The 24,111-nt window shown below is 52.4% G+C and overlaps 1 protein-coding gene across 2 annotated transcripts; it reads right to left on the bottom strand.

Moving 5' to 3' along the window:
* Window positions 1-1,534: 1,534 nt before the first annotated feature.
* On the bottom strand, window positions 1,535-21,505 carry EDN3 (endothelin 3). 2 transcript variants are annotated; one of them, XM_016202652.2, is made up of 4 exons: window positions 21,229-21,505; window positions 20,332-20,620; window positions 4,568-4,741; window positions 1,535-2,549 (listed from the first exon to the last, which is right to left on the bottom strand). In XM_016202652.2, the coding sequence occupies exons 1-4, from the start codon at window positions 21,278-21,280 to the stop codon at window positions 2,546-2,548; spliced, it is 519 nt and encodes a 172-aa protein (XP_016058138.2). In that variant the 5' UTR covers window positions 21,281-21,505; the 3' UTR covers window positions 1,535-2,545. The 2 variants fall into 2 exon arrangements, with proteins under 2 accessions (XP_016058138.2, XP_016058129.2); XM_016202643.2 differs by having other exon boundaries at window positions 1,535-2,545.
* Window positions 21,506-24,111: the final 2,606 nt, after the last annotated feature.

Genomic DNA, 24,111 nt, shown 5'->3' with positions numbered 1-24,111 from the left:
TGCGAATCCTGTAGCAGGTCCTGCTCACAGCTCCATGGACTCCTCTCTGGACTCCACCCAGATCCCAGAAACACAGCCACATCTGGGACTGGAGTCCTGAGACTCCTCAGCTCTTCTCCCCCTCACCTCCGGGTCTGCGGGGTCTGAGGGCTGCCGATTCCAGGCCGATTGTGCCTCCAGTGAACACAGGCAGTGCCCCTGTGCAGCTTCGCATCCCGCAGAATAAATTAGTACCCAGCCCTATCAGTTCATCAAAGTCAGAATCTCCTCAAATGAGTTGAATTAAAATAAGAGGCTCTTGGGTTTTCTCAGGTTCAACGTGACGAAACCCACTCAGAATACTGGATTCCTCTTTGCTCTTTAGCTGGGTCTCTGTCCAGTTCCCTGCCTCTGATGGTCTCCAGTTCTTGACTCAAAAGAAAGGAGAAAGAGAGAAAGGGAGGAAGGGGGGGGGGGGAATGAAGAAAAGCCCCGTCCTTCCTGACACTCTCAACTCCCAGAGACATCTTATAAGTCTCAAAGGCTTAAGAACATTGTACTTGGTAGATTAAGATCAAACAAAATGTGGTCACTTCTGGCTACTAATTCTCAAGAACCGTGAGTGGCAAAGTGAAACAAAACGCCCATCCGAAAGCTGACGAGGCCCACCTCTGGCTGCGCCTCCTCCTGGAACCGTCCCGAGCCCCGGGCTCCACATTCTACGTGGGGGAACCGAGGGTCCCAGGGGAAGCGGCCAGCTCTCTCCCCACACCGGTCTCCTCCCAACCGCTCGAATGCCTCATCTTCCTCGGATGGTCCCCGAGTCCTACTCCTTCCTTAGTGCTCAAGCAGCCCCAGCTCGTCTGGCTCGTCTTGACTTTGGGGGGTCTACTTCTCGAACTCGAACAGCCTTTGCCCGCCCCAGAGGACCGTGCGGCAGTAATGTGCCAGGCCTGTAACACCAGCGAGAAAAACCCACAAACCCGAGCAAACGCTGAGATTTCCTTTATTTTGCATTCGGCAGTACTTCATGAGCGTTAGCACAATGCATGGAACTCTCGCCGAGACAGTCTTGCCACCGAGCCGGTGAGTATGCGTGTTAAAAATGTAATTCAAACTCTAAGAAATATGAGCTTGGATTCAGAACGCAACGTAAAATCTCTCTACGTAGGGCAGCTTTACTTTTTAACAGAGTCGCAAAAAGCAGTTGAGGGAGAGAAGAGCTTCACAATAAATAATTGCTTCTCTAAACTAGACACGAGCCTGCCAGCAAACCAGTCCCTTTCGTTTCCTCGGGTAGACATTCACTTTTATACCTGCCATAACTTATGAGATCCTCATAGAGTATTTAACATTTGGTCAAGGCTAATACTCTGTCATTCACCACCTTAAATATCCCCAAGTCTCGACCTCAGCGCGCACCCCAATGCCAGTTCTCACGTCTGCTGTGGGGGGAGGCAGGTGGCCTGCCCCCCGTGATGAGCTCACACCCGCATCCCACGCTCAGACGCAGTCATCTCAGCGTGGCTGCAAGAGCGCAGCTGAACAAGACCAAGACGGTGGACCTTCAGGCAGGCACCACAATTCCCAGTTGTTTCCAATTATACAGATAAATAGGAATTTACATAATTTACAGAGAGTTTGTGTTCCTGGCTTATTCTGAAGCCATTCCCCAAAGATCCACATTTATTCTTGACAGCAAATATGGGATTCACTCTAATGGCCTTGACCTGGGGCTGCCATCCCAGTGGCTTCCTGCAAACAAGCCCATGGCGCACGATGCCGCCCTGCCCGGCGTTCAGGCCCCGAAGCTGCTCACTCTCCCCTTGTCACAGACATCAAGGTTCTTCTTTCTCTTCCCCCCCCTTTCTTCTTTGTGTTTGTGTTTGGGGTGGGTTTTTTTTGAGATATTCTTTTGGTGGGTACCATACACAGCTGAACATTTCTGTCTAGATCCTATAAGCCTCGAACGCCTCAAGGCCCGTACAGCTAGGTCCACGTCTGCGGCCGCCCCAGCTGGCACCTGCACAGCTCGCCGCCCCCTGCGTTAGGATCTGAGTGTGCTGTGGCAACTATGAGATGGACACCTGTTTACACCTGCAAAGAGTCACCTTGGCGTCCACCGACTCGCCAAGAAGAGTCAAGTCGAAAGCCAGCAAGTAGCTTTCCCCGCCGTGCCTCTCCCAAACCCGTCTCCTGCAGGAAAGGCATGCCCAGGGTGTCAGGCCCCAGGGCGCATCTGGGATCATGGTCCCCATTAGGGAAACTGGGGCCGTTTGGATGGGGCAATCTTGGGGTAGGGGCGTGTTGTTAGGTGAGGACCCCTTTGGGTAGGTTTTCTCCCCCAGGCAGAACTCATTCTTCGTCCTAAAAGAGGTGGAAATGTGAACCACGTGGGGGCAGGAGCCGAGGCCTTCCTGAGACAGGACGGCAGGCCTCTTCTCCGGAGGGCTCCTGGCACAGCAGGCGGAGCGGGCAGGCTGAGGCAGGGGTCACTCCACTCCCGGGCAAGCCTTCGAGGGTGGAGGTCTAAAGGCGACTCGCTCGGTCTGTCCTTGATTTCAACCTATCTTGGAGAAAGGGGCAAAAGAAAAAGGAGTGTTACTGAAGATCTCTACTGAGAGGCAACTTCTCCCCATCCCATGTCTAACACGCTCCCCATTTTGAACCCAATCTCCTCTCCTGTGCTTCTCGGCAATTTCCGTGCCTGCCACGCACCTGGGACGGTGTGACGACAACCCAGCAGACGCGGCGCCCAGGAGCTCTCCCACAGACCAGCCCCATCTCTATTGTATGCTCAGGGCAGCGGCAGCTCCCGCTCTGACAATATGAATCTGGAGATTACTCCCTCGAGTCTTGCGAGAAAGTAGGGGCCATGGCTTATAAGGAAAGATTTTTTCTGCCCAAGTAAAGCTTCTTACAGTAACTTTCCAGGCCCCAGTGGGACATGTTTGCCACCATTCTCAGTAACCAAAACAGCAAAGGCAAGGCCATGCTTTTCCTATGCAGGTCCTCTTCTGACCTTGAACACACCCACACATTCCTACCCCAGGACATTTGCACTTATTGTTCCCCTGCCTGAAATCCCCTTCCTTCTCTCATCCCTCTGGCTCACCCCCTCTCTAACTTCAGGTCTTCATGCCAATGACCCTGTCCACTCAACCTCAAATAGCAACCTCCCCCAACACTTCAATTCCTGTCCCGCTTCCCTGCTCTCCCGCATGCATCTCACTCAGTGCCGGATGTATTTGTCTGCTATCTGCTTCCCTCACTATTTAAGCTCCATGAAGCCGACTCTTTGCCTTGTTCCCTGCTGTGTCCCCAACAAGAACAGTGCCCGGCGTGTCGCAGGTGCTCAACAAATCTTTGCTGAACAAATGCATGGGGGAATGCATAAATGATGCAACGGATGGATGGTTTTAATCACACCCTTCCCTCGCCAAGAGGAGTTTGGGTCTGGGGCAAGGAAGGCAGGAGGAGAGGAAAGAAAAAAGAGGCAAAGCAGGACCAGCTGGGGCCTGACTCATGCTCCCCAGGGACCTCTCTCTGCCTCCTCAGCCCCCTCCTCCCTCTCCATTTTTATTATGAATGCTGACAGATCCCTCTCCGGGCGACCAGGCATGATCTGCCACCAATTTGGAAGCCTCCTGTATACCGAGCAGGGTTTAATCTCGCCTCGATCAGTCCCTGTAGGAACCCACGCCACCTCCAGGTAGTTCTTACGAGCATGAATTACCACCCCACTGCAGCCGTGTGGGCGGGTCACTCATAATGAGTCCTGACTGACAGACTGACAACTGCATCCAGGCTGGCTGCAGGAAACCCTGAGGATCTCATACGAGAAAGCAGCAGGTACAAAAAAAATAAAACAAATTTGGGGAGCGGATGAACTTCACCTCTGTCCAGAGACAGTGGCTACAAAGCAAGAAATGATCTGTTCTGTTTTTCTCTGTAGAGACCATGTGCTGCTGTGGGCCTGGGGAGATGGGCCAGGGGCTCTGAGCAGCAGCGGCCGGCTCCCTGCCAGGCCCAGGGAGCTCCAGGCTGAGCATCACCACGTTGACCCACAAGGGACGCAAGGGGTCACTCCTAAGGCCCAGGGCAGGCTGGCCAGGGGCAGGGCAACGAGCGGCTGTCCACAGCCTCTGCCTGCTCTGTCTTCAGAGATGACTTACCAAAGGCACTGCTGCCTGTTATGGGGCACCCCACGTGCAGCGGGGCTCCCACTGGCCACCTCTCAGGCTAGATGCCACCCCCATACATGCCCTCGAAGGTGTGACGCCTGGGAAAGCAGCGTCACCTCCTCGGACGCAGCGCTCCGTCCGCCCCGCCAGCCAGCACCGCCTCTCCCTGGTCCGGTCCTTCCGCTGCCTCCAAGGTCCTGTGGGGGGAGGCCGGCTCAATGAACCCGCCCGCACGTCCTGTGGCTGGGTTTCCGGTGTCCAGTCACGCCTTCCCCTTCCCCAGCAGGCATGCTGGGTCAGGGCACGGCCACCCCCTGCACCCCGCGCAACCGGGCGCCCCAGCCTTGCCCGCCCCGCGGGACAACAGATGCCTGGAAACGATCCAACTTGACCGGGCATCCTACCTGCCGACAGCCAGGGTTCGGGCGCAGAAGTGCTCGCAGGCCAGGTCGCGGCTCGTCGCACACGCGCAGCGCCGTGTCCCCTTGGAGGGCTGTGGGCTCCGCGGAAACGGCCCCACGGACCTCCTGCCACGGGAGCTTTCTCTGTAGTTGGACAGTCCATAGGGCACAGTGCGCCTGCGAAGCACAGAGCAGCGTTAGGGTCACGGCCGAACGAACTCACAGGAACGCGTCGTGAGGTGCAGCGATGTCCCAGGACCTGGTGTCCACACCCTCCCCTGTGCTTTGGGTCTGAGGAAGCTTCTGGAGTGAACAGTTCACCCCTTCGTTCCCCTCAACCCCCAAAAGTGTGCTGGGGACAAGGGGATGGAAAGGTGGGGAGGACTTGGGGGAGCTAGAGGAGGCCATCTCTGCAGCCTCCCAGAAGCCAGGCTCTCTGTGGGGAGCCAGCAGATGCCTGGTGTGGGCACATGGGCCCTTGTCTTTCCAAGACCGAACCGCAGTCCTCGCTGGGCAGTTCTGGTTTTCTTCCTGTACCCACGTCCCTGACACAGACGTTCCCATTGACCCGCATGCCGGCCCCAGTCTCACCCTTGAGCCAACGCCTGGCCTGGTCATCGGTACCAAAGTGACGCCTTCCTAACCCGCAGCCCGAGGCTGGCCTGGAACCCACCCGCCCATCCTGGGATTTCTTCAGTTCCCACGTGGCCTTGCAGTCGGCACTGGCTGGACCACAACAACGCAAACACGGCCACAGAGACGTCCCTGGCCTTGAACGTCCCTGCCTCGGAGAGACTTCAGAGGACGCTCCGTGCCTGTGAGGGTGGACGATGACAGAGCCCGCCTTGGGAAACGGCCTATGAAGAGAAGTCTGAAACTGTTTACCAACTTTGTTTATGGTTAGCGCTGGGAGGAGGGCGATGGTGTCACTCGGAACAATAAACGTTTAAGTTTCTCCGCTCGAGTGCATCCAGGCTGTCCCTCGCAGGGCAGGGACAGGGCTGCCGGCAGCACCGTGGGAAAAAGTTCAAAGCTTGTGCTTAGTTCATTAGCACCATTGAGCACAATTTGGGGGATAAATTACCAATAAGTAGAGGAAACTTATGTGGCCCAAAGTCACTTCTCCAATAAGTCTCGGTTTTACTGCCAGTCCCCAGAATTAACCTCCTTGGTTTCTGCGAACCCCACAGAGTCTCACCAATCATCCACCTCAAAGGGGGATCTGACATCCTCTCCACATTGTCAAAATTAAATCAAATTGAATTTACTTTAATTTGAAACACACACCATGGAGCCTTGTTGGGGTGGTGAGGGCAAAGTGGGGGTGCCCCATTGTAACCTCACACCCAGACCTCACTTCTTCCCTGCTGGGCTGGGACTGAGGAATGCTACCGTGTATCATATGTCACCACGCCGGTGGCACTCCCTTCTGAACCGAGGCTGGCCCAGAGCGGAGCAGTCTATGCTCACCAGTCCGTCCTGTTCTGAGAATCACCTTTGCAAAAAAAAAAATCTTTCCTCAGGAATGGGAAATGGGGGTGGGGGGAGCCAAACAATACAGACATTGTTGTGAGGCAGGATTTGGTTAAAGGTATATTTTTCCAGCCATGGGGCCACATTAAATCTCTAAGTGCTGACATTAAGAAAAGGCCCCATTTCTCAGTGAAAATCACACACAAGGAAATACAAGGCTCCCATTTTCCCATCGACAGCGAGACCTGCATCTGGAATTGCCGTCAGCTGATTCTGCATTTCTGTAGGTAGAGCTACTCAGCCTCAGCGAAAACTCCGAGTGTTTTAAGGAAGGAAGCGACGCACCGCGTTCTTAGTTAATAGAGAGACGCTAAGCGCTTCGCCAGCAGCCAAGGGCAAAGAGCTAGTATGCAAACGATCCTTTGCTGTTTTCAAAAATGATTACAGAGGGGTACGCCCCTTAGTTTCTCACAGGGAGAGGTGGGGAACCTGCTCCCAGCCCAGGTGTTTGATGTGTGCGCTCTGCCGGCTGACCCGGGCCCATCCCTAACAAGAGTCCCAGTTCCCATGGAGCCCGCCTCCCACAGGTAGAAAATTGACTGGTTGTAAATCAATCTGATAAGCTCTTAAATAAGACAGTCTACCCTTGTACCTGAACAAATGTGGCTTCAAAACACCTTGGAAGGTCAGTCTTGAGTTTAGAATTCTGAGGGTCCTTGGAGTTTGTGTTGAAAGATGGCAGACCAAGGAAATTCAGCACCTACTCTTTCATGCTGCGCCACCTCACACCAGGGGGGAGGGCTCATCCCCTCCCATACAGACGCACCCCCAAGCTCCAACTACCCCTCATGCTGCTGGCAACCACACCTCGGCCATCCTGTAGGCCTCGGGATATGTCCCTGGAGCCCTGCTCTGTCCCCGGTTGTCAGACCCTGGAAGTGGGCCTGGGGATATTTGGGTAGGAGATTCCAGGATCCTGAATATGGAACATGGTCTAGAAGGGACAATCTGTGGCTTTCTCCCATAGACTCCTTGCAGTGGGATTGCAGACATGGCCAGAGGAGTGGCAGAGGCAGCCCTCGGGCTCAAAGGGCCCCAGGTGGGGATCATTCTTGACCAGCTCTAAGAGTGGGTCACTAGCTCCTCTAAAGTAGGAGGTAGGTCTTCTGTACCTGTCATAAACTTAGCACCAGGTTGGACAAATGGAAACCCCTGATTGAGCTGCTGGTAGTTATTCGTGAGATAATCTAGTCCAACAACCCTGAATTCTTTCCAACCTAAAGAGTTCAATAACCACAAAATTTCATTACAAAGAACTCCAACAGTAGCCAAGCATTCACTATACATATAGTGAGATAACACCTAGTATTATTCGAGTTACTGAGATACAGAAAGGCATGTGTGTGTCTGTGCCTTCAGGAGTTCACATGCTACTGGGGTATGAAAGCAGGTAAAGGGAACAATATAAGCCCATACATACAGGTATGTGCAAGGTACACAGTGCAGAGAAGGGTTATCTGGTAATTCCATCATTAGGTTGTAAAGCACTTACATGATGGTCACTCCACCCTCTCAACAGTTTCCTGATCTACAAAAGGGCTGTTGGACAGATTGGCTGAGACATGGCACTGCATGGAAAATACTTACCAAGAGTTAACAGTAAGGTAATGCTGGCTACTCTTATTGCTTACTTAGTTTGAGATTTCAAGTCAGTTTTATCAGGCAGAAATATCCCCTCTACCAGTTCTGCATTTGAGATGTGTGACTAAGCAATAAAGAGGGGTAAGGGTAATAAAGAACTGGAGAGTCATTTGGCATAGCAATGCCACTCTTTGCCACCCTTCCTTTTGGCTGGTCCATCATTCCACATACAAGCCTAATAAGCACTTGTATTTCAGTTGTCTGAGTGCTCTTTGGCATGTGCTGCTTTTTGAATGGTGAATTGGAAAGACATAATGGTGGAACCATGAAAATGCAGTTAAATTGGCTGAGAACCTTTGACTAGTATACTCTCTGCCCAACTGTTTTAGCCGATAGGGTTTGGAGAATACAGTTCTTAATCAAGGTAGGCAGCTCTTCAATCTGTTAGTGTTTCAGTTATAACTCAGAGCTCCGTACCAAAGACAAGCAGATGAGATCAACCCAGATGCTCTTAGACAAAACAAGACACCCTCCAGCACACCTACAGATGCAACATCTAGTGTGGCGTCTCTGTGTGATAAATTGCCCCGCATCGTACACGGTCAGAACATTCATTATTTGCTCAGTGATGGAGATGTCGGAGTCTTATTTATCACTGTGTTCCTTGCTTGCCACTTTCCCCCAAATGTCACATATAAACGTTATTAAATATTAACCTTCCAAATCGCCCGTATTCATTCTTCATTGGCAGCATCATATTGAAAGCATTTTCTTTCTCTCTACAAGAAGTTTTTAAATAAGGAAAGCTGACTTCTTTTCTTTTTAAGATTCTGTTTTTAAATTCAGTGCTGCCTTTTCATAAGTGAATTAATGATCTCCATCTTTCTAATCAGGAAACTCGCTTCTACACCTGAATATTAAAAGAAAGATACAGATATTCACAAAGGCAGCAAAAGGAGCTTCACTGGCCAAATTCTAAAGTCTCAGGAAAGTTTATCAAACTATCATTCCCTCAAAAACCCAATTTTCACACACACACACACACACACACACGCACACCCATTGAATAGCACTTCACAAATATCTCCTGAGTGTTTTTGCTGAGCAGGCCTGGGCTAGACTCTGGGCTAGCATCTGTGAACAAGACAGACAAGTGGCCTTGTACACACAGTTTTAACTTAGGTCACCAAATTGGCATTTTATGGGCTTTATTCAATCAGCAAAGGGGTTCTTTAAACTGAAAATTTCACATAAACATCCCAAATTCCAGCTTCTCTTGAATAACTTGGAGTTATGCTAACACCAACCCCGCCCTCCAACACAGCAATCATATGGAGCTCACAAAGGCATTGCGCATTATCGCTCCATTTTGCCCCAGTCCCCACCACTCCAAGTAGCTTTACACTTGTCCTTCTTTGCTCACTTTTGTCACCTGCATGGCCCTTATGGACATCTAAGTTTACAGTCCCTGATCTAATGGGATGTCCCGTAAAGCAAAGCCAGGCAGATCACATGACATGGTGATAAACTTAGCACTTTATACTATTTGTATAGAGTTGCTTTCCATTTTAAAAAGTCTAAGTTCTGACTGAGTGTCTCACCAACAAATAAGACATTTCCACATCACAATCAAATGTCAAGTTGACCATCTACCTCCTTCAGTCACTTTTCCTCCTAAAATGGGGAAGCAAAGGCAATATTTCCTTTGGGCCCAGGGGATACATTGCCCAGAAGGCGCGACTCTACAGGCTGGTCCTGGGGCTCACCTCTCGGCGGCAGACAGGCAAGCAGGAGGCAGCCCCAGCTGCCAGGCACCATGGTCATTAGATACTACCTCCCACCAATCCCCAGAGTAACAACTTCCAGACTCCAACGCACTTTCTAACTACGGCTCGATTTCAGATTTTATTAAATTCCTTCCTTAGCCAGCACCACTCACCTGCTCTTTGAGCTTAGCAATATCGTCTTGGGCAAAGAAGTATGGGTCCCCTTCGTTTACTATTGCTGTAACTTTAACCAGAAAGAACAGCTAGCTAAGGATTTTGTTCTAAAGTAAGACAAGATGGAGTCACTATCGGAAGTGGCTGAATATTTAGCAGCCTATCAAAGCATCCCTTCGCTCCGCTCACTGTCTAGTGGGCCCAGCTGTATGCAAAGCGTGGCGACAAGGGCAACACCAGCTCAGAGACAGGAGTACCCCCCTCAAAGGCTTAACGGCTCAATTCTCTGGAGCCTGAGGCCAACTTTGGTTGCTTTTTGTCCCCTGAAATCCAATCTCCTCTCTGCCATTGGGAATCAGCCCTCCATCCTTGTGTGAGGTCTTGGTGAGGCTGTCAATCATTGTGCCTAACCTCCCCCTGCCTAAGAACTGATCAGGTGGCCAAGCTGTGCAATCAGGCCCTCTCTTCCCCAAGACAAGTGAGAGTAGAGCACAACTCAAAATCAGAAAGTACTCAGAGCTGCTGCTGTTCACCAGGAGCCCCATCCTGCCTGTGAGTTTGATTGTGCCATTGGGCCTCCAGTCCTGTCCTGGTACCTCTCCTTTCTGAGCCTGGGGCTGCTTCTCCACCTGTCTGTGGGTTACCCTGTGTCTTTCCAATAACTCCTTTTATGCTGTGTTAGCTGGACTAGGTTTCTGTTGCTTGTGACCAGTGACCTCTAGCTGACCTGGAACTCACTTTCTTGAGACTGATGCGACCAGCATCTCTTGGGTTTAATAGAAAAACCCAGTCTCCACAGCTGCCAGGAACAAGTAGAGATTTCCTTCACTGCAACAAAACACACACATACACAAATGCATTCAGAATCAGAACAAAACTCAGCAAACTCAGCTGGCAGGAGTCCTTTCTTCCCAGGTGTGCCCACTATGAAATGTTTGGTTTGGATCAGACTGCCTTTTACGCAGGTGGAAGCAAGCATGCTACTCCAAGATGCGAGAGCCCAGCCCCTGACCCCTGGTTGACCACTCGGAAGTCTTATCCTCCAGCGAATGTATTCCTTGTCCACTCATCAGAGGCTGCAAAAGTCTGCTGTGGGCCAGGCCTCGAGCCAGACAGCCATAGGGTGCCCTTCCAGCCACCAGGAAAGAAAGCAGGCCAGGAAATGCAGCTCCTCAGTGACCTCGTTATACAAGCAGAAAACACGTACGCACACTTTCTGGTTCTAAAGAGTATTACTCAAACTTTCTGCTCACAAACAACGTAGAGCAAACTGGCAATTTGTAGTTTTACTTCCACTGCAGAAATTCTAGCTTCTTTAGGTCAGAAGACCCCAAGGCAGACTGCTCATCCAGCCCCCTCCCCCCCACTGTGGAAGGTCCTCCTCCCACAGCTTTGAAATAGCCGAAAATATCTGAAAATATCAAAAGAATGAGCAATGTGCTGTGGGTTAGTGGTTAACTTTTTAAAGGATTCTCCCGCAAAAAACAACTTTTGGGTTTATCCTGGACTTAACTGTTTGGGAATTTTACCAGAGTCATATCCATGTAAAAAGAGAGTTGAGCGCTGACCCTCACCAATCAGACCTAAGAACAGGGATCATTTCTTCACCTACACTGCAGGGGTGGCTTCCTTCTTGCATCTGGGGTCAACAACAACTGGGCTTTGTCCACCCAGGATCACTGACTGTTTCTGCCTCGCTCCCCTCTGCACCCAGGGCAGCCAATGCAGCGTCTGGCTCAGAATGGGTGTTCAATAATACTTCAATATCTCAATAATAAATATCTGCTAAGGAAGGAAAGGAAGGGAAGGAAGGAAAGGAAGGGAGAGAGGGAGGGAGGAAGGAGGAAGTCTGAATTAGCCACGACTTTAGGCCACACCCAATCTCCCAAGTATACAGAACTCTTGGCTATTAACTGGCATTCTACTATTGCCCTCAACTCGCCCATCTGGGAGGGTTTACCTGGAGAGGATATGGTCTCTGGATTAGGAGAAGCTGGAGAGCTACTTCTTGATAAGGACCCCTGCAGGCCACATCAGCACCAAGGTGGAGAAACCAGGTTGCACAACGAGTGAAGCATCAGAGGTGAAACCACAAGCTTCACCAGAATGGCAGACCCAGGTTTCGGGTCCAAATGAAAGACTAGCTCCCTGAGAGTCCCCGTGTAAGCGTCTTCCCACTGGGCTTGAGAAATGAAAGGGCTGGATCCCTGGGAAGGTCCGTCCAGCTCCAAATTCTCAAAGGCCCTCCCTGTCTCGTAAGCATCCTCCACAACAGCGCCTTCGCTGCAGAAGGTCCGAGCCCTTCCTTCCAGCAGTGAAGCCACACCGAATGCGCGGTAAGGTAAGAGGTCCCCGGGAGCCCACAACTGTATTTAGAAAGCTTCCAGGTCCTGTTACCATATAACTGAGCCGAAAAATAACCCCAAAGCCACAGACTGTAGTGGCCACCAGCTCACCGGGACACAGACACAGTCCTCTGCGGACACGGCGAGAGCACGTGCAGGGACATTTAGAGGAAGCGGGGCGCTCAGAGGAGAGGAGAGTAACAGAAAAATCCTGTGTTTGTTGCGCGGTGTGGATTTTGAAGGGTTACAGCTCATAAAAAAAAATTAGAGCCACAAACTGCTCCGAAACATGGGGATGACACGGTCTACAGAATCCGCCAGATTAGCTGGTTCCCCTCCTGCTGGTACAACCCAAATGCGTCCTCCGAGTCAGGCTAGAGTTTCTCTCTCCAGCCCCCAGCGACCCTGACGAATTCCAGGTTGAATGTAGGCACGAGAAATCCACATCTGTCTGGCACGGCCTCATTATAACTTTATGCAAAGCTGCAGACAGATGGGTCCCAAAATAGTTCCCAGCCATGGAAAGAGAAGGGGTAAAAGAAGGAACAGGCCTTGTTTTTAAATTTGGGGGTATCTGTGGAGGGATTTTTTTAAAATGCAGAAACCATCACATATCCCTTTAAATAATCCCCAGGGAGCAAGAGAAGATACCCTTGCTAATTTCCAGGAGATTTCACCTGAAGGATTAAAGTCCTAGGGAACACTCCCCATGCAAAGATAACACACACACTCTCGTTTTCCTCCAGGTCGAATTGTCTGTGGCCTGTTGGTAGCTGTGAGCCATTGATCACCTGCCTCCAACTAAGAAGACTTGAGTCCCCCGAGGGATACACGCTTTATCTCCAAACAAGAACCAGGACCAGGAGTAGGACAGGTGGGCAAGGGAAGTCGGGAAGCACAGGTCCTGCCTTTATTAAAAATGCTGATATTTTATCGATTATGAAATGTTTTCTCTTTGATTTTTTTTAAAAAATACAGTAATTTGTATTTATCTCCGCTGGTGACTTTTTGGCATCTCCTTAAAGTTTGCTGCTGAGGGAAAGCGTCCCTCCCCTCACCCTGCTCTTGACCCTGTAGGAAACCCGTGGAAAGCAGAGCTATGAAATCCAGAAGAGACACGTACACTCTGCCTCCTCACTGACTTGCTTCGGCCTTTAAGCAAAGCTGTTTATACTCCCCAAATCGTGGGCAAAACTGTCCACCATGGGCCATTTGTGCCACCGCTGAGAAAGAACCTCATCGGCCTCTGCGCCTTTCTCATGAAATGCATCTGTCTCTGCTTTTTAAATCACTGGGCCAGAGCACAGGGCCCCTGGCTGCCCTGGTCTAGAGTTACTGTGCATTAAGGCCTCTGCCACATTGGCCCTGAGGCCATAAAAGTCAGAGGCCTGTGCCTCCTGGCCTTTGAACACAGCCAAGTTCTCTAAGAGCTCTTGGCTCCTGAGACCCCCGAGGAGGGGGTGATGAGGAAGTCGCCTGGACGCCCCGTCCTGCTCGTCCGTTCCTGGGGGATTTAATAGGTGAGCAGGAGCTAGACGCACCCCAAATACTGTCTGGACAAGCAGTTCATCCATATTGTGGCCACTGTCTGGATTTATTTTCTAAAATAAAATTGGTTCCTATTCCAAATAATGAGATAGTGTATGTGCATGTATGTGCACATGTGTGTGCATGCATGTGTGCGTGCGTACATGTGTGCACCATTTTAAGAAACTCGCTATTCAGAAACATGACACAGAAGCATAGCCGGTCAGTTCCTCATATGAACAGCTTCATGTGCTCCAAAGCTGACTGGTTTCCCGGGGCTACCTGGAGGAAGAAGGGGGGCCCCTCTCCGGTGCCATCGGACTCGCTGAGGTGCTGTGTACCCAGCGCAGGATGGGCAGCAGGGAGAGAAGGGGCGCAGGGTGCCAGCTCCGCCGCGGGGCCTCCTGAGGGCAAGCGCTCCACCTCTCTGTGTCCTTTTTGTCAAATTCTTACAGGAATAAACCACACCAGAGATGTCACAGCTTTTATCTGCCTTCAGATTTAAGGCCAAGTTCTGAGCTGCAAAGTCCCTTTCCTGTAGCAGAAATCCAAATTCTCCCTCCAGGGTCACACAGGGTCATGACCTCTGTGTACCAAGTTTTCTGGCTGCAAATGAAACAGCCCCCAGGCTCTAGTCACTCTTTTTCTCAGGGAGCCAGGATCAGCTGCCTTTCAATTAGGCCCGGCTTTGCACCTGGACGGACCCTCACCTACTAGACCCTTCCGGGCAGAAAGGGGGCCTTTGGGCCAAGTGACCCCAACAGAAAGGTCACTGGTGTGAGCAGACCTCCGCAGCCAACTCTGAAATGGAGCCCCAAGGCCCTCACATTTTAAAGACACGTCTGGCCTTGAAATGTGCTAAGAGACAGCTACTTGAACTCAAAATCAGAATCTAAACACATGCTAGATTTCCAGAGAGGAGACGGAAATAAAGAAATGAAAGGAAAAAACTCCTAAAATAAACCACCATCAGTCAGGCTCTGAGTTCAAGATCATTGTCAGCCTGGCTGGCATCATTTTCTCTTATGCGTCATTATTATTTTTCACAAATAGCTGTCCATAGTACTTCCTGGGACTACTTCCTGGTCACCCACACTTCAGGTACTGGGCAGTGCTGCGTGATATTGGGAACGAGGGTCCCAGGGCCCCATGAGGTCCTCAGTCTGCATATCACAAGGCATTATGTTTACTCTGCTGGACAGTCAGCTCTGAGCAGAAGAACCCAGGCAGACCCTTACCAAGGTCTCGTCGCGAGCCTTTCACGGGGGCTCTAAGCAGATCATTCAAATTATCCCGCAAGGCCAAACCCCAGTCACTGTCAGGTCTCCCCATTAGCAGAGGGAACCCAGGCCACTGGCTGCAGAGAACATGGGTCCTCTTCCCCAAACCTTCCCGTATGTCCCCAGGTGAACAGGAAGCAATAGAAAACAAGGAAGGAGGGACACACAGGGTGGGACCAAATCTCAGCAAGCCTGGAGCAACCTTTGGCCACCAGGATCCTTATCAAGCCGCTTATCAGCGGCAGCAGCCTGGCACACCTTTCCCAGGGTCTGTAAACCGTATGCAGATCGGATGCTAACAGGCCTCCCACCAAGCCCTCCGGGGGGCCTGGGCAAGACCGAGGTTGGATGGCCCCAGGAGGCCGCCCTCAGCAAAGCTTGGGAGAGAACCCTACTCACTGGTGTCCGACCACAGAACAGGAATCCGCAGGCAGGGCCCGGGCCCGGCAAGGAGGCTGCAGAGTTTCTTTATGGTCATGCCTCTCAGATGCCGCGTGCTCACTGCATTCCAGACACTGGCCGAGCGTGTCCCAAGTATTTTCTCATGCCATCCTCACCCATCTTTACTCACAGGCATCCCAGTCAACATCGATGCTGCCGCCACCACCATCTGCATTTCCACGACTGTCATGATAGCCAGAAACACTCTCCCTGCATCTCCATCAACAACACCCCCAACGTGGCTCACGGGTCAGGTGACTGTTAGTGGGTCCATGAAATCACACGGTGGGTGCACAGCTGGCCCCACATCGGCAAGAAGCTGGGGTTCCAGATCCACCCACTCCACTGGGATGTCCTACAATTTGGAATGTCTCTTCCTAGGAGCATGCTGACACGCTTTTCTTAGATGACACAGGGAGCAAAGGTGAATCTGTTGACTTGTTGCCTTTTTGTGGTTAGAAGACATTAAAATACAAGTTGTGTTAGTGATTATGATTGTTATTTTTACTCTACTTCTTTGGGAAGGAAAAGAACCCCAAATGAATGTCATTGCTGCTGGGCTGAGTCTGCATTAGCACGTTTTGGAGCAGCTGAGGTGACCAAGTAGGTCACTATCCTAGAGTTAACTAATGTCTGCACCTTACATGGGGTGCAGAGAGAGGGTGGCACCAACCCCAGGCCACATGTCAAGTCTAAGCCCCTGGGTCTGGAGTCTTTCCATGAGTAGGGGTTGTAGATCCCAGGTTGTCCAACGCAGTCATGACTTCAAACACTCTGCACTGCTCTTCTCATAAATTCATTCCTACCCTTCGGCCCATGTGTCTCGGAGCGTTGAAACACACTGTCACTGTTACAGCATCACAATGGCCCTCATTATGACCTTGGAGGGATTAACAGATGGCAGGTTCCCTCAATTCTTGGGAACAAAGTGAGGCTATTTGCTGGGTGTCCTGAAGTCCCATCAGCCATTTGATGGGCTGGCTCCTCTCTCCAGCCAGGTGTACAGTGGCAGGTACAGAGGGGCTGGCCCACTGTGGAGTATTGTTAGAACTGATAGCTCTGTGTGAGTAATTTTGTGTGTCCACTTGGCTGGGCCATGGTACCCAGATATTTGGTCAAACAACAGTCTAGGTGTATCTGGGAAGGTATGTTTTAGATGTAACTAATATTTAAATCAGGAGACTTTGAGTAAAGCAGATTACTCTCCATAGTGTGGTGGGCCTCATCTAATCAGTTGAAGGCCTTAACAGAAAAGACTAAGATGCCCTGAAGAGAAAGGAATTCTGCCTTTAGAATGCCTCTGGACTCAGCCTGCAACATCAACTCCTCTCTGTGTATTTCTATAGACATGTATATCCACACACACACAAACACACAGGTCCTGTGGGCTCGGTCTCTCTGGAGGCCCTGACTAATACAATTCCCCGCTACGTCGTAGGAAAGCTCTGTTTTATAAGGATACTCATGGAACAGCTTATTCACTACCTCTCCCTTGTCATCTTCTCTTGGCCAGTTCTCCACAACCATGTGATGGGATGTGGTTTTCTCTGATTTGGGGTTTTGTTTTTGCTTTTGTTGGCAATGGCAGGTTGTTTGGGGGAAGGTTGAGGAGCTTCCTAGCATGGCCAAGGAAGGCCATGAAAATCATACCGTCCCATGGACTAGCGGTGATCTCACTGCCTCCACAGGGACAAGAAGGGCAGATGCCCAGGACACACTGGTTTCCTCTTTGGGGGCCATGGACCTTGGTGGGACACGATGGGAGTTATGGGCAGCATCACTGGGAAAATCCTCACTCCCACACCCGTCTGCAGGGAAGTGAGGGCCTGTGGAGAGCGTCCACGCCCCCTTGGAGCAAGGAGCCTCGCTGGTGGGGGAAAGCCTTGCACGTGAGCGCCGCAGTGACAGCAAAGCCAAGAACCATCAGGTGGCAGGACTTAACCCGAGCTCGCGTGCTGCGTGCTGCGTGTCCAGAAGAGCTAAGCATGTGGGAAAGCCCAGGAGAACCGGAGAACCTCCCGCTTCACACCTGGAAGATAGATACTTCGGGGAGTAAATGGTCTCTCGTGCCTGAACCAGACGTTAACGCCACACGAGCAGCAGAGCAGGTCTCAGCAGAAACCCCAGCATCCCTCCTGTGGCTTTCAGGTCCTTAATGGTGGCACAAAGGACCACACTCACAGAGAGCCCGCAACCTTGCAAACGTCCTTCCAAGATAAAGTAGATGGTTGTGCCCATCTCCCAGACTCAATGGGCAGTAGGAGGAAGGACACCCGAAGTCCAAGACTCTTATTTAGGCGTGAGGATCAAGACCCTCTGGGTCCTCAGAGCAGCCAGCTGCAGGGCAGGGAGGAAATCCCAACCTGGAGAAGTTTCTAGAGACCTGGGGGGTCGAAAAAGGAGAGGGGGCGACAGCTGAGAGAGGCGGGGCTCCGAGGGCTCCTGGAGAACCCGGTTGTGCCCACGCTGCTCCTTCAGCGCAGCTGAGTCCCTTTTCAGACTCTCATTTCTCCAAACACCCCCTTTCTGACCCTACAGCCCATTTTCTCACATTGCAACTTGTCTGAGATGTTTTAAAGATAACAAGTGGCCTGGTCTACATATCAACGGAGAATTTGGAGAAGGAAGGAAGCAAGGAAAGAAGAAAGGAGGGGGGAGGAGGGGGAAAGGGAGGAAGGGAAAGACCGTCCGAAAACCTTCCTCATAAAAATAATTTTGCTTGTCTAGCTTCAGAACCTCAAGTCTGGCTATTGTCATTTTTGTTTCCTGAGCAGCTCACGAGACTCCCAAACACCATATTTAATCCCTTGCCTAGTGTTTAAAATGAGCCAGGGTCAGGGAAGAGAGGAAGGTGTAAATCATACGGCGAGGCGCCGTCGGCAGGTCGACTGTCCTGGGAAAAGTCAAAGGCCCACGGCTCCACCTGGGGCGAGCGGGACGGCTCGGAACCCCGAGGCAGGGTCCCCGGGGGGCGCTGGCCGGGCCCCCGGTGCACTTCAGGCCATGGGTTCCCCCAGCCCGTGCGGGGGCTTGGGAACGGGCAGAGGGCCTCGGCGGCCTCCGAATTCTCTCTTCCTCCGCTGCCGTCCTCCTCTGCCCACGGCCCCTGCCCCTAACCCGGTTGGCTTCCTTCTTTCTCTAGACTGATCCACAGCTTGGGATTCTTGCCAAGGCAAGACGGTCCGCGGGTCACCTCCCTGGGCGCTGGGGCTGTGAGGCTAACTTGGTCAGATCACAATGACAGCAGGATAAGAATCGTGACAAGTGTCGGGGTGCTGGGGGCCATAAGGAAAGGTGACCTGGAGGCAATTGATGGCAGCCTTGCCTAGGAACCCCTCCAGACCACGTATCGCTGCATCTTCCCCATAAACGGAAAGCTAATGGGGCAGGCTGCTGTGGACTGACTGTGTGTAGGAGCCTGAGCATGCACAGCCCGGCAGGCCCATTCAGCATCAGGGTCGGCCACATCATTCATGGGGCCCAGGATGAAATGCAAGCACGGACCCTCTGGTTCAGAAAGTATTAAGACTTTCAAGACAGCAGCAACAGAGCATCAAACCGAGGGCGGGGGTTCTGTGCCCGGGACCCTGTGCCTCAAACCGAGGGTGGATGGTTCTGAGCCCAGGACTCTGTGCCTCAGACCGAGGGTGGATGGTTCTGTGCCCCGGACCCTGTGCTTCAAACTGAGGGTGGAGGTTCTGTGCCCCGGACCCTGTGCCTCAAACCGAGGGTGGGGGTTCTGTGCCCGGGACCCTGTGCTTCAAACTGAGGGTGGAGGTTCTGTGCCCCGGACCCTGTGCCTCAAACTGAGGGTGGGGGTTCTGTGCCCGGGACCCTGTGCCTGTGTCCGGGTTGCTGGGTGAAGCTGCCTGTCACCTGCCTGCCATTCTGGCATACTGGGTGACTTTCCAGATCTATCTAAATGTCATTAGAGGTCTCACTGTGAAGTCACCTGGTTTGAAAGGCATGCGGCCATTGGTTTACCCTGCTTTGCACGTCTTTCTCCAGGTGTCCAAGGAACAAGGTGGGAAGTGAGGCCGTCAGAGGTGTTACCCAGCGTGCTCAGAGGTTACTTGGCTTGGGGATGGAGGAAACCATGAGGCACATGAATCAAGGTGGCTCCCAATACGGTGACAAAGTTTCCTTTCCAGGCCCAGGGTTCCTGTTCACACCAGCTCCTCTACAAGAATCCTTAGCAGGGCTCTGGGAGTCCCAAGAGATCCCAAGAACACCCAGGGTACGAAATGTGGAGAATCTGGTCTAAGCCCCAGATTTTAGAGATGGGAAGGACAAAGCCTAGGAGGCTGGTCACCAGAGCAGAGTCAAGCCCTCTTTGCTGTTTGCAGGACGGTGCCTCTGCAGAAGGGGTTCCTGAATCGAGGGGGTGAGCTGGGAAGCCAGCAGCCCCTCCTACAGCAGAGCACTGTCCATGGCCTGAGAGAGGGTTGGCATCACAGCCAGGCAGACCCAGGACAACTCAGGCAGTACTGTCTCAGTCCTGAGAGAGTCCTTAGGGACTGGAGAGGAGTCCTTAGGGAGGCTGTGGGTGACAGCGGGTGACAGGACCTAGCCTGTAGGAGGACCGGTGACCCCTGGGAGGAAAGGAGCCTGGCACCTGTGGAATTTCACCCTGATCGGCAGGTTCCACCAGGCCCTGCCAAGCCCACCCCCATGTTCCCTGTTCCCTGGTGACAGGCTGCTCTCAAGGAATTTGAAACTCCTTGGAGCCTGGCAGGGTCAGGAGGGGGGATGGCCCCCTTAGCCCCTGGGGCAGGAGGGAACTTTGGGGCTTCCTCCATCTCAGAGGGACTTCTCAGGTATCTAATCCCTCTGGCTGGCTCATTTCACTGAGAGGGAGGGCTCCCCCTTCCACCGGATCAGAAACTCTGGGATTGGGTTTCTCCTGGACCAAGCCCTCCAAGGGGATGGGGGTCACACCCTGACCTGCAGATGGAACCTGGGCTGGCAAAAGACCCAGCAAGAGCTGAATCTGGACCAGGGAAGGCTCTGGACTGATGGGGCTGGGGTGGGACCAGGTCCTCTGGGAGTGTGAGGCTATGGCCTAGCATGGGAAACCCCCACCCTCTTAGGCACATCCCCACCTGCCTGGGCTCACTTACTCAGGGGTGTTGATCCAGATGATGTCCAGGTGGCAATAGTAGACGCACTCCTTGTCCTTGTAGGTGAAACACGTGCAGCGTCTGGCTCGGTGACGCACAGGGCTCCCCTCAGCCGCCTGCTCCCCAAACCAACCTGGTCCCTGCTTCTGCCCAGGGCTGTGGGGACTTGGACCCTGTGCTGCAGTGGTGACCACGGTCTCCCCAATGTCCCCCTCAGATCTGGCTGCAGGGTGGGTCTGGGGTACGCTGCTCCCACCAGCTTCCCCAGGCTGGGCACAAGGCACCAATCCTGCAGGAGGAAGATTGAGGGGCTCCTGAGTATGCATGCCACCCAGCCACCCCCCCAAAATCCTGGCAGAAGGAGACCACCAAAATTTCTGCAAAGTTTGCAAGCTAGTTGCATTTTCTAGAAAGTCTCCAAGCTATGCCAAATGTTCTAAAAAGTTTGCAAAGCTATGTGCCCAGTTTCTGAAAAGTTTGCAGAAACTTGGTGGAAAGCTTGCAAGCTATTTTCACTTTCTGCAAAGTCTGCAAGCTATTTGCACCCGTTGGAAATTTGCAAGCATTTTGCACGCTTTCTCAAAACTTTGTAATCATTTTGCACAGTTTCTGAAGGGTTTGCAAACTTATTGAAAAGTTCCCAATTTCATGAAAAACTGACCAAGTCGGCTTAGGCCACAGGTCTCCAGTCTGCGCGTGGGCTACATGCAACCTCCAGAGCTCCTGGGGTAGTCCATATGACCCGCTTCTGGCCCCAGCCCTCCCCCAGGCGCCTCCAGGGATGGCCAGCCCAGGCAAGAGGCTGCTCCCCGTAATGCAGCCTTCCCCACGCCCCCCACACCAGGGTCCTTTTGTGTGCGCTCCCGCCAGAAGAGGCGCCCCGCCCCTCCCTCTTACCTGTGGCAGAGGTCACTGTGAGCCCAAAAAGGAGCCACAGCCCCAGCTCCATGAACCCCGATCAGGCGCGGGAGCACCGGGCCTGGAGGACGCACTCCTGTGGCCTCGGAAGGGCTCTGGGGCCGCGAGCAGCCGGCCTCACCCTCCAACTGTGGGGCTCCAGGCGGCCGCTCAGTCGCTTGGTCCCGGCTCCCGCCAGGAGTTGGCTGCCGCGGTCACAAACTTCAGAGCACGCTACCCATCCCTGCACAGGGCTGGCCGGCTCTGGGCTCAGGCTTTTCTGGCTCCCGCACCACCCCCTCGCCTCCCCGCCCCCCGGAGGGGCTGGAGCTGCGGCGCGGGGCCTTTGAACCCCGGGAGCACCGGGGGTCTCCTCCTAGGCGAGGAGGGAGCGGGCCCAGAGAGCACCCAGCACAGCGAGGGGCGGGGATCTAGCGCCAGGCGGGGTGCAGTGAGGTGGGGGCCGGGACAGCTGCCGGGAGGCCACGCTAACACACACACACACACTCACACACAGACACACGAACACACAGACACAGGCACACCCGCGCACTCACACCCTGCCCGCTGCTTTGCTGCCCCAGGTCCTGCAGCTCCCCACCCCTGGAGGAATAGGAAAGATGAAAGGCCGAGCAGAAAGGCTGCAATCTTTCATCTCAGGGGCTAAGGGAATGCGGCATTTCTCACTGTTCACCTAATGACACCCTACCCTTCCTTGCACAAGACCTGCCTGCCTGGGCCCTGGGTGTACTTTACACTCGTCTCCCAGGAGCTCAGAGCCAGTGGGTGTGGGCATTGGCCTGGGAGCAAAGTCAACCAAGCAGCATTAGTGGTCCTGCGGTGGCTGGGACTTGCTGGAGCCCCCTTCACAGAGGTTGTGGCTTCAGGGAGGGACAGGTTCTTCTCCTTCCCAGTCCCAGCTCACCTGGGACCTGTTTTCTGCATGGAGCATGCCCAGAAGATGAGGGCTTGTCTAGTTTGTCTTTACCAAGGCCATCTGTGCTGAGAACTGTCCTTGGGGACATAGGAAGTAGTCACAAAAGATTTGTAGGTGAATGAATAAATGAATGGGTGAATGAATGAATGCTTCCTATGGACTGCTGACTTCTGAGGACACCAAGAAGCCCTTATAGTCTCTCCCTTAGCAAAGTTCCCTGACCAGAGGGAAGGACGACAAGGAGGGGCAGTGCTCCCAGTGTCATTGGGCAGTTCTCTCGGGGCCACCACCTACCCCATCAGCTTGGATTGGATTGGAGGTGGCCTTTCCTGGGAACCCAGGACATGGCAGAGAGTCACAGGCCACATGGGGGAAGGAAGAGAAACAGGTCTGAGGCCCTGGAGTTGCTCTTCATGTCTCAGGGCACTTATAGTCAACTTAACACATGTCCAAAAATCCTTTGACACTCTTCCTATAAGAGGTGGAGTTGAATAGCACCCCATCCTCTTTAGTCTGATTGATCCACTTCTAAAAAACAGTGCAGCAAATGTGACAAGAAGGACTTCCCAGGTGAAGTCATAAAAGGTGCTAAAATTTCCACCTGGCTCTTTCTCTTGGGACACCTGTCCTCTGGACACAGCCACCATGCTGGGCGGAAGCTCAAACAAGCCCTCACTTGGAGAGATCACATTGAGAAACCTACATGGAGAGAAACTGAGGCCTCCCAGCGAAAAGCCAGTGCCAACCACTGATATGTAAATGAATGAGCCTCAGATGATAGGAGGCCCTAGACTTCAAAACTTCCAACTGTGGACCAGCTTCCCCCACTGTGCCCTGTCTGAATTCTGACCCACAAAATCCATGGCATAATGAATGGCCATTTTGCACCACTAAATTTTGGGTGATTTATTACACAGCCATGGAACTCAAGCATCAGCTTAATCTATCCCCCAGACCCCCTTCCTTTCTGCTCAGTCCTTGAGTCCAAGTCCAGGAGAGAGAAAGGCACTGTCTTTGAGGATCATTTGCCACCCACAAGGATAGTGCTCCGTGTTTTGAAAATTAGAAAAACCCAAGGCTAGGATTATCTTCTGTTCCCTCTGGGTTAGGATTTGGTTCACTTCATTATCATCTATTTCCTTGGAATTAAAATATCCTGTTCTGATCTAGTTGACAGTAGGAAGTCCAGGGATCGAGAACATGGTCCGCCAGACAGTTAAAGGAGGTACAATTTTCATTGGTCCTTACAGCAACCTGAGCACCACAGCTGGAGGTGGCACCCACCATGACAGTTACCAATAGCCACTCAGCGACAAAGTTCTTCCCTTCCCTACTCTTCTTCAGTCCTTCTGACTATGCCCAGGAGGACACCTCAGCTGGGCGTGTCTTTAACAACTCTCTAACAATGTCCCTTTCTGTGCTGAGAGAGAGGAGGCCATAGAATCTAGCTAAACTTCTTCCCCCCATTTTCTTCTACTGTGGCAAAATACATATAACATAAAATCTACTATCTTAACCATCTTAAGTGTCCGGTGGTTTTAAATAGTCACGATGCTGTGCAGCCATCACCACCAGCCATCTCTGTACATTTTCATTTTGTGCACCTGACTCTCTGTACCTGAGTGAGGTTATTAGACAATGACTCCCCTCCATCCTGCTTTGCATCTGTCTCCACGATTTTGACTAAGTGCCTCATGTAAGTGGGATCACCTCGCATTTGTCTTTTTGTGCCTGGCTTATTTCACTTGGCCTAATGTCCTCAAGGTTCGTCTGTGCTGTGGAAGGTGCCAGAATGCCCGTGCCTTTTGGGGCGGGATAACAGTCTGTTGTATGACTGGACCACACTCAGCCACCCGTCCGTCCGGGCTCTGGGCTGCTTCCACGTGTGGCTGTTGCGGACGTTGCTACCAGCGTGGGTGCCAAGTATCTCTTCGACACCCTGCTCT

Source organism: Miniopterus natalensis, chromosome 7 (assembly GCF_054644295.1).
Source record: "Miniopterus natalensis isolate mMinNat1 chromosome 7, mMinNat1.hap1, whole genome shotgun sequence".
NCBI classification, from domain to species: Eukaryota; Metazoa; Chordata; class Mammalia; order Chiroptera; family Miniopteridae; genus Miniopterus; species Miniopterus natalensis.
This window is presented reverse-complemented; position numbering and strand designations above follow the sequence as displayed.